This window comes from Rhagoletis pomonella, unplaced genomic scaffold (assembly GCF_013731165.1).
Source record: "Rhagoletis pomonella isolate Grant_MI unplaced genomic scaffold, Rhpom_1.0 Rhpom_scaffold_00010, whole genome shotgun sequence".
NCBI classification, from domain to species: Eukaryota; Metazoa; Arthropoda; class Insecta; order Diptera; family Tephritidae; genus Rhagoletis; species Rhagoletis pomonella.
Genome location: NW_023458564.1, coordinates 8,402,998 through 8,413,730, shown reverse-complemented (window position 1 = coordinate 8,413,730; position 10,733 = coordinate 8,402,998). Strand labels below are relative to the sequence as shown.

Below are 10,733 nucleotides of genomic sequence, written 5' to 3'. Positions count from 1 at the left end.
AGAGGAATAGAAGAATGTAAGCTAGGTCAATAAGACCGTAAAAAAAAAAAAAAAAAAAAAAAAAAATAAAAATAAATTCAACAAAAAAAATCTCAAAAATCAATGTAATTTTTTTTTGCTAACTCCGAACTTGCTTTTTTTGTACTAGAATTTAATGGGCTACAAAACTGCATACTCAAGAATTTGATTTTTGTGTTTTTTTTAGTTGTAAAATTAACCATATTTATTTTTTTTTAATTAGCGGAAAATATTAGAATAGAAATTGGTGCATATATTGTGCAAAATTTGTTGTGCCAATACTTTTCTCCGTCAGTGTACATTTGTATGTGTTAATCCGCGAGCTAGGATTTTATGCGTACAAAAATATACAATATATACCTACTAATATCAGCATTATCTGGAGATTGGATTTTGGGCTGCTTGTAATTTGTATGTATGTATTGTTACCTGATGGTCAAAAGGAGCTAAGTCCACTGTTTACCAAATCTGATTGGTCGGTTTCACACAGGAACATTTCTGCCACAAGAAAAACTCTGTTTGTCGGCAAGAGAGGCAGTGCGGTGAGGTAAAATTGATCAAAAAGTTGTTCCAGCTTCTACCCCGCATTAAAGTGGCTATTCTGCTGCAGTGCACCAACACATGTGCAACTACGGGAATGCTGCTACGCAACTTTCAAGCGCAAAAGTTACAAATACATTCAAACGTCCTATACGTACATATACACATTTTGTTCGGCTGTTGTTCTGCTAGTTTTCATCCAGTGTGAAACCGTGAGAATAATTGTTGTCATTCTAGTGTGAAACAGCTCATTTGTAGATGCAGAATGACGGTTAATTTAATCACGAACCCACTATACACAAGATATTTATTTTAAAAATGCAAGCAGTTTTTTGTTTTTGTTATTGTACTAAAATTTTATTATACTAAAATTGTATAGGCTTTAAAACTGCATACCAAGCAATTTTTTAATTCTGGTTAAAAAAAAATTGAAATTTTGAGGAAACGTTGTAATTTTCTCAGTCATAAAATCAAGCTAGTGTCTTTCTAATAATTTTCCAGTATCCTACATGTATTCACATTTCTAATCCCACCCGAATGATTTATCTAGGCCTTATACAAAAGTTATTTGTTTTATTTGTGCAATAAATCGCGAAATCGTTGCTAATTATCCTCGGAATTGGCTCAATATTATAACTATTCAACCTGCGGTGGAGAAATTTTTTATATATTTGTCCTATGTACGTTTGATTGCTTTATGGGTTGATTATGCATTGCTAATCAAAGTATCGCTAGGAAATACTCGATTCTACTTGTACTCGGAAAGCACTCACACAATAAATTTTAATTCAATGCCCATTTACAACATAACGACATACAGTGGAGAAAGGCTTATGAAGATCTGAAAATGCCTTTTCATATCCTTCTATTTTGAAATGGGGTTACTTGGAAGTGCTGAAATAGGAGATGTTAAGTAATGAGAAAGCTCATTGTTTACTTGTGTTTGTTTCTTCGGTTTCAAAACAATCTATAGACGAGGCTTCCGCAAATCATAGGCTGGCTCCACATGCTCGAAATCGAGTGGTTCACATCTTTTTTTTTCATCATCGTTTTTTTTTCAAAAACTACAACACAGATCTATTTTCAGTTTAACACCAACTAAGACTTGATCAGCAACTAAGACTTCAATGTCAATAACCTGAAGAAACAAGTTGCTGCCAACTATAATACCATTTCAGCCACTGGCAATCTAACTGATCAATATACATAGTTATTTCTTAAAAAAAAAAAAAAAAAAAAAAAAAATATTACAAATTTTTGTCGGCATATTATTGGTTCGTCGAAAGAGCAAACATTCTCATTGACACTTCCGGCTCAAAAGATCGAGCCTCTCCAGCGCTCACTCTTGATCGAAAAGGCGTTTCCAGCATCATTTTCAAAGAAAATGGGCCAATGATGCCACCGCTCTAAACTGCAATAGTTTCTCGACGATCACGTGCGGGTTTTTCGATCCCAGATGCAGCAGTGTTGCTTGTTAACACAGCAGCCGAGATGAAATAGCGCTTCGTCAGAAAAGATGATTTTTCAAGCAAAATCGGTGTCTACTTAGTTTTTATTATTTCTAAACATTGTTCAAACGTAAAGTGATTCATTTCGCACCGATGAGATATGATACGACTTTCTGTCAATATTTCATGATTAAAAAAAAAAATCCCTAAAGTACTGAAGGTTTTTGATTGCCCTTTTCACCTGCAGATAGCTATGTTTTTTTTAAATTTTTTTGAATACACTCTTTAATATATTACAAGCGCACTTTGTATTTTTATTCCAAGTCTATGATTAGTGGCCCCATTATGTATGGCGACTGATAGCCGAGCCGCAACCATATATTAAAATACGCGTTAGGTATGGCAACTGGCTACTGACGGTCGGCTATTGAGACTAGTCGCGCAATTTCTTTTTGAAAGTTGAAAATTACTTAGAAATGTAATGACAAAAAAAAAGTAAATTCGGATGTTGTCTGCGCTTTTCTGTATACTGAGATTAATCTAAGGCGAATATATAGCATTCGCACATTTATTTAAACCAAACGCAAATCAATTTAACCCAAACGCAAATTAAATTAAACTAAACGCAAATTAATTTAACCCAAACGCAAATTAAATTAAACTAAACGCAAATTAATTTAACCCAAACGCAGATTAAATTAAACCAAACGCAAATTAATATAACCCAAACGCAAATTAATTTAACCCAAACGCACATTAATTTCACCCAAACGCAAATTAAATTAAACCAAAAGCAAATTAAATTTGCACTTTGTTATATTAGAATGGAATGGGATATAAAACTGCATGCTTAGAATTTTTCCAACAAATCTGAATAGAAAGTTGCACGTTAGTACACAAATTTACTGAATTTTCCTGAGTTTTGCACAAAGTTTAGAGATTTTGTTTTTATGTTTTGTGGTGAGGTGTGAACTATATTTTTATTAAAAAATATTGAGAATACATTAGAAAAAAAACTTTGAATATATTGCACTTTTGTCCCGTTGCGTTGGGCGAGCGAGTGGCCATTACATATGCACATTAGCGTGGCGGAAAATCTACTTTTTTAGAATTTTAATTGGTAATAGCAAAAATATGGTTAATTACGCTCTAAAACAAATCTGTGTGAAATGTGAAAATTTTTGGTCAATATCCTATGTTCGCTCAAGTCAATCAAAGTCCAAGTACTAAAAAAAAATATTTCTTAGCTAACTTCGATTCTCTACAAAAAAGGTCATATACCAAATTATGTAGGACTAAAGCTGAGATCACACGATTGCCGCAAATGCACCAATCTGGAACAATTTTATTGTGCTGTATTGGAGCACAATAAAAAATTGTCCCAATTAAATTCTGTACAGTCACACGGTTGCCTCTTTTTATACAATTTTGATTGCCGCAAGTTGGTGAAAATCAATATAGTGACAATAATTGCCCCAAATTTATCACACGATTGTTCTAGCATGCGGCAATCGTGACAATAAGATGTTGCGCTGACTTCTAAATTCTGTTTTGTTCTTTGTTGTGTAAAACTGGCGTATTCTTAAAAAAAAAGAAAGTTTCATCTAATTTATATATTGCGGGCTCATTTTATGCATATTTGTTGTTTAAAAGCAAAGAAGCAACAACTTGAGCCCAATGTAAACTGACCATTTATTTAGAAGTTTGAGTGTACAGTTTTTTTATTTTTCAACGATAACTGCAACGTGCTAAATATGTGGAGTTCAAGTTACAAGAGTTTTCTTTTTAATTTTGGTTTTCTTTTTAATTTTGCTTTTTTATTAATTACAAGTAAAATCAAATAAATAAAAATTTCAAATTTATACAACAATTATAAACATTTCATAAACTTATGATCACAATTCAATGGTTTTTAATTTGGATTTCTAGAAAAAAATTTGTTATGCAAAAAAATTATAAAAAATCGCGTGCTAAAAAAATCATAAAAAATCGACAGGATTTTTTAGCAACTTCAAACTTGCACCTTATTGTACTAAATTTTAATGAGCTATAAAACTGAATAACAATTTTTTTTTTCTAGAAATCGGAATTAAAAACCGTGCAATTGTGTTCAAAAATTTAAGAAATTTTTATAATTTTTGTATAAAGCTTGCAATTTATGCGGTTTTTGTTAGACAATGAGCTATACTTTTATAGAAAAATAATGAACACTAAACAAATAGAAGAAAAATAGTCAAAACTGGTCAAAATGTTGAGGTTCTACCGTTTCGTCTGGGCTGTATGGAACTTTAAAGTTTTTCTTTTTTTTTTAAATAAATTTATACTGTCCTGGCAGTTTGCCAATTGGTGACATAAAATATCTTTCGTATTCTTCTCGTATGAGTTTTGCTTGTGGTGGTATAGATCGCAGCAAAGATTCCGTCATCGGACTTCAAGAAGAATTATAATTTGAATACAAATTAAATTAAAAGTTATGTTGCTTTCGAAAACAAGGATATTCATTTCCGTGATTTTAGGACACAGAAGGAAGCAAAAAAGTAAATTTTAAATAAACAGCCTAAATATTGTTGTGTATAGTTCACTTCAATTGCCGCACAAGAACACAATAAATATTGCCGCAATTTTGAAATTTTCATTGCCCCATGATTGCCAATCGAGCTATCACACGATTGCCGCAAGTGGGTTGTATTTGATTGGCATTGTAAGCACAATATCGGCCTCTATTGCCGCATGAGTCCATTTATTGTGAAATCACACGATTGGGGCATAAAATTAGGCAATAATTGGTGTATTGCGGCAATCGTGGGATTTCAGCTTAATACTTTCGAAGATTATTGCAATTTTAGTACAAAAATTTATTAATTTTTATTTTTTGAGCATATTGAACTTTGATGGGCTTGGGCGATCCTAGGATATTGACCAAAAAATTCCAAATTTTACAGATTTTTTTTAAAGCATAATGAACCATATTTTTGCTATTACCAATCAAAATTCTAAAAAAGCGGAGTTTCGGCCCACGCTTATGTACATACAAACATAATGTGAGTGACAAATTTTTTTCGCCATCCATGATAAAAACCTAATAAGGTACAATGGTTCTCTCAATTCGTTGGCCAAGATTTTTTTAAAGTTTGCCTTCATTTTAATTTCATATAAAATTTTTGTTGTTTGAGATTAAAAATGAGAATATGTGTGTGGGTTTTAAATTTAAAAGTCATATTGTTTGCAAACGTCAAAAATGCTAAAAGTTGCTCTCAGCGGTTCTACCTTACAATATATATTTTTATCATGATGCCATCAACAAGTATATATTAACTCTTTTTAATATGCCTCATGCAAATTTATGGGAGATTGCGTTTATCGTGAAGATAATGTTAATAACGTTAGCGCTCTTGAGTTTTTAAGAGCATATTTTGATGGCTATACGTCGGCAAAAGTAAAACTGTGGCTGTGTTGGTGAGCGCAAGAGAACTGTTCCGCATGAGCAGCCTGGTAGGAAATATAAAATATTTTATATATGAATTTTTCCCTACTTGACCTTCAAATGACCACGAACCTGACGTAATGCGTGACTAAAGGACCTTGGATTCGCATTCAGCATGTCGAATAGCATAGGGATATAGTGTTTGGTTTAATATGCATGCACTTTTTTTTTGTAAAACTGTGTAATAGATTGGCGCTTACACATATGTTAGTGTTTGACCGAGTTTCTCCTCCTTACGAAACTTTCCCTATCTTTATGGAAAAATTAAAAACAACAAGTGAGCATAAACAATTGTTCTATGGCGTGCCCATCATTGCTATAGATTCAAACTACAACTACTAATCTATAGTGGCAATGATAGTTTTCGGTTTAAATTAATTTGCGTTTGGTTTAATTTAATTTGCGTTTGGTTTAATTTAATTTGCGTTTGGGTTAAATTAATTTGCGTTTGGGTTATATTAATTTGCGTTTGGTTTAATTTAATTTGCGTTTGGGTTAAATTGATTTGCGTTTGGGTTAAATTGATTTGCGTTTGGTTTAAATAAATGTGCGAATTCTATATACAAGGTGGTAGCGGCAGCACAAAAACAAAAACTACACAAACAAATTATATGCACATAGAAAATCAGTAAAAAACAGTATAAATTCGCCTTGAAATAAGCTGATCCGGTAACACCACCTTATAAAAATTCACCTTGGATTAATCTCTACACAAAATACAAAGTAGGATACTGGTAGCTATGGCTACTAGACTAGCAACTAAACACCAGTCGCCATATAATAGGGCCATAAATTGCCCAGAAATACATTTTAGTCGGATTCATTATAGAAAAACGGCCACACAAAGGTTAAATATACGTATTTATAATTCCATAGAAAGATAAGGCGTCCCCAGTAAGCAGAGGTACAAAGCTAAAAGAAGGCGATTTGAACTGTCAGAATTGTGTATATTTTGAACAAAATATTGAGTACGCGAGTGTAGGCACATTTTGCTTTTGCACCTCTCTTTACCTAGTAGCACTTTTGCTATGTTCTTACACTATACATTTTGGCATAAAAACTTTGACCGAAACTCAATGTCGAGTGACGCCATGATTCGATATATTGAGTGGTATCTAAACCTTTGGATCGTTAACGTTTAACTCATTTCACGCCTTAAACGAGGATAATTCAATAAATTGGTATACGTATTGTATTGCACTCTTTCCGGTGACCATGTAATATGCTCTACACTTGTATGGGGTATACACATACCCCTATGGTCACTGGCGTAACTGTCAATTACGTTTCGGTCACAATTTTCTCATATCGAACCACGTCTTCTTATAATTTGATACACACAAAACGGCTAGGCAACAGATAATGGTTGCTATTTACAAGGAACTAAAAAAAAAACTCTGCAACGAACGTATGCACATCAAATTCTTTTAATTTGGAAAGTTCTGACCGTTTTGTATGTGTAGCTATTTGAAGAGCTTAGTTTCATATGTAATTTTCACCTTAGAATTTACATCAAAAGGATTTTATTTACACAAAGTTTGCTTGTAACTGTTGAGAATTGCATTTCAAAAGCCGTGGAAACAAATTAGCCACGGATAGTGGGCGAAACGCATAAAAACTGCACTAAGCGTATCTTAAAATGAGAATTCTGCTTATAGATGTTGCGAGACAGCGCAATGTATTCGACCTAAAACTTTGTATAAATATATTCCTTTATTCGGGCCACTCTCGCATCAGAGACGCAGAGTTCATTTTACCGTTCAAGTTCCAGTCCAGCAACAAACAGCGCGAAAAAGAAAGATACTATGAAGGAGGAGTACCCGGACGCGTACCCGCACCATAAGAAAAGTGAAGTAGAGTGAAGTCGAATGTCCTGTTCACAAAACTGAAATACCAATCTCAATGGCATGTATATTCCGTGGAGAGCTGAAAACATCAACAAATACGTTTTAGTTTGTTCATATCCTCCTGTTTTTAAACAATTCGTATGCGGATATGCATTACTCCACCAAAATACGATTTTGCATTCACTTTTTCCATACAAATTGCCTTTGCTTTGTTTGCTAATCATAACATCCGTATTTATATCTTTTAAAATCAACGGTTGTTATTCATGTAGCATAATATATGTCTATCCGTTATATCCATTCAATGCCGCACTTTTGTATATTATAAGTTTAAAGATATTCAAGAGCTTTGGTAATTTTCATCTATGTATACAATTTATCAATTTGCTTCAAATCATTTCATCGATTATTCAGAACACAGCGTAGAAAACCAGTGTTTTCATTTAAGCTATTTCTTTGGAAAAAGTTGCCTCCCAGATTTTCTGATTTCACACCAAAACTAGTACTTATTCTCAGTTAAGTTTAGGGTATTTAATCAGAAAACACTACATGCTTTTGTCATAAGCATTGTTTCCCAAATTTTAATATTTAGAGGGAGACGAATCAAGCAATTTAAATGACCTTGTCACACCATATAACATTTTTAGTTAATATATTACCGACTAGTCCTTTAAAAGGTCATTCAAACTTGAAAAATTCATATCCACAATAAAAATATGCTTAATTTGATTACAAAAAGTTCATCGAAAATTTGCACTTACCTGCTACTTCCTTTAGTTTAGCTGGCAACTCAGCAGCCACACGTTTTAGTAGTCCAACAGTTGGCTTTTCAGAGCATAAAACCACCAATTCTACGGAATTATCGCCCTGCAATAAAAGGCCTTTGGCCAAAAATCCAACACGCATAACACCCTTCAGAATGCGTACATTGCCACTGTCAGCCTCTTTTTGGAATGACAACATTTGATTATCGCGACCATCCTTTACTTGGGCACTATCTTGCTTTTCTTTTTTGTTTGCTGGTCCCTTTTCATCTGGATTTTCAGCAAATTTGTCGGAGACAAACTTCAGTGCACGTTCAGTATGCGATACAATACGTTGAATAGTTTGCAACTCTTCCTCTTTAGGATAGATCTCAGCATGGCGTGCAATAGCGTGACGATCATCAGTACTCTCTGGACGGCGTATATTTCCGCCACCACCAGGCATCATACCAAAGAATGGTGGTGGACCATTACCCATGCGACCGCCAAAGCCACGCTGAGCACCTTAAATACAAATATGTAAAAAAAATCTTAATAAAGAAATTTCACTGATGTTTGGAAAGCAATACTAACCTGCAAAGCTGCGTGCCAACCAATTACTGTAATCGTACTCGTCATCGTACTGTGCCCGACGACGCTGTTCATCCCAATACATTCCACCGCCGCTTTCATGATCATCGCCGAAACTTACATTACCACCGCGATGTGATTGAATTAGAGCGCGCTGAGCACGCGCTTCTGCCAGACGCCTTTGACGTGGTGTCGGTTTAAAATCGACAACTAAGTCTGGTTGAACTTTTCGTTTGTATTGTAGACGGTGTCGACGCCCCTTCATGTGCATTTCTTTTGCATTAGGATCATTGAATTTGCAATCACATAGCTTACAATTAAAGCTCAAAATCTTGCCCTCATCATCTTTTATTTCCTCAATATACTCGCCTCCAACTGGTTTAATATTATCAGTGTTTTCTTCACCACCAGCAACATCATCATGGTTATCTGAAAAATTTGTAAGTCATAATTCTAACTTAAACAAATATAACATATTTTGTACCATTATCTGCAGCGGTTGTATTTTCTCCTTCTGTGGGTTTTGCTTTCTCAGTGGTTCCACTGGCTGGTACGAAATTTATTTTAGATAACTTCTTTGGCTCATCGGGTGGTATTGGTTTACCAAGTTTTTGGTGGAGTTTAACGACCTTCTGATGCTTTGCGCCGCGTACATGAGCAGCATAAGCATCTGTTCCGGTGCATGTTACATCACACAGTTCGCAGTGGTAGTTGTTACCGCGATTTTGAGCAGCAGATTGAGCCGAAGCTTGCATTTTCAAGGATGCCTCTCTCTTCTTGTGCTTTTGGCCTTCCAAATGTTCACGATAAGTTTGTGGGCCTGCACATGAAATTTTGCATACTTCGCAGTAGTGTAACTGCTGCGGACGCGGCGGAGGCTTAGTACGTGGGCGAGCTGCATTTGCACCGCCAGCTCCAGCACCTTTCTGGGCGCGATACTGCCAGCCAGGGGTTGAAGCCCCATTAGTATTCGGCTTAACAGTGCCCGTTTGATGTTGCTGTTGAGCAACATACATTGAAGCGGCACTATACAGTGCAGACTCATAATTACTGTAAGCATTAACAGCGCCAGTAGTAGTAGCGGCTGGAGCTGCTGCTACTTTAACTGCTTTATCTTTCGCTCCGGCAGCTTTTGCCCCGGCATTTACATTTTTAACAGGGGGAGCCGAATAATGAGTCTTACTAACCGTAGCCGCTGGTGCAGTGTTGTAGCTAGCTGGCGCTTGTTGATAAAACGTTTTTGAGGCGTCATATGCAGGCATAGAACGACTGTAATCGCCGTAGCCTGCATAGCCGCTAGCTCCAGAAGCGCCTGCAGCTGCATAACCACTTTGACCAGCAACTGCAGCAGTTTGGTAAGCTGCAGCATTTGCGTACGTTGCGTTGGTTACGGCAGGGTAAGCCACCTGCCCTGGGTTATAGCCGGTACCGGTGGAAGTATACTGGGTACCACCATAACTGAAACCAGCGTAATTATTATTAGCCATTATAAGCAATTCTCCCCTATCAAGATGACCTAGTAAATATACATTAAGAAAAATCAATAAATGTGAATAGGGCAATGGTGTATGTATGTATACGAAAAATGATCATGAGCTTACCTGCAATTCGATAATTATATCAATATCAGAGACAAAGTGTGAAATTTTTTCAACCTTGCAGCGAATATAGAAACGCCGTGTGAAATTAAATTTTTCGGTATGCACAAAGCTGAATTGCGTTTTCTGAAAGTAGAAAAATCTTTAATCGACGCGTCACTTCCCGAAGAACTCTAACCCCCACAACGACACATTTTTTCCTCCATTTTATAATTTACCTAAACTAATTATAAATACTTATATACAAGAAAAAACATATCACTACTCAATAAACGTAAATACTAGAACAATTTGAAAACATATTTTTAGATTTCTACTGAATTACCAGCAATTTTCAACAAATTTTCCAGAAGAAACCCCGCACAAATCGTGAAAAATGGTCGGAAGTGTACAAAGAAAAATTATCGATTGGAGCGTGTAGAAATGCCGCATATTAATCGATAAAAATGTGCTTTTCATCAGTG

General features: G+C 35.2%; 2 protein-coding genes across 4 annotated transcripts in view; one reads left to right on the top strand and one right to left on the bottom strand.

Annotated features, from left to right (window-relative positions):
• Positions 1-10,688, bottom strand: part of LOC118745994 (zinc finger RNA-binding protein 2) — a 26,455-nt gene extending 15,767 nt beyond the window's left edge. Inside the window, exons 1-6 of one of the 2 annotated variants that reach the window (XR_004993745.1) lie at positions 10,595-10,688; positions 10,273-10,395; positions 9,156-10,187; positions 8,675-9,100; positions 8,099-8,605; positions 7,248-7,416 (exon numbers count right to left, since the gene is read on the bottom strand). Coding sequence is in view for 1 of the 2 variants with exons in the window: in XM_036479707.1 (XP_036335600.1) it covers positions 8,099-8,605; positions 8,675-9,100; positions 9,156-10,158 (1,936 nt within the window). In the remaining variant the exon portion in view is untranslated. The remainder of the gene's footprint in view (positions 1-7,247; positions 7,417-8,098; positions 8,606-8,674; positions 9,101-9,155; positions 10,188-10,272; positions 10,396-10,594) is intronic. The other variant, XM_036479707.1, reaches the window with a different exon arrangement.
• LOC118746001 (integrin-linked protein kinase-like) overlaps positions 1-10,733 on the top strand; it is a 263,182-nt gene that overhangs the window by 90,169 nt on the left and 162,280 nt on the right. The gene's annotated exons all lie outside the window — the stretch shown is intronic.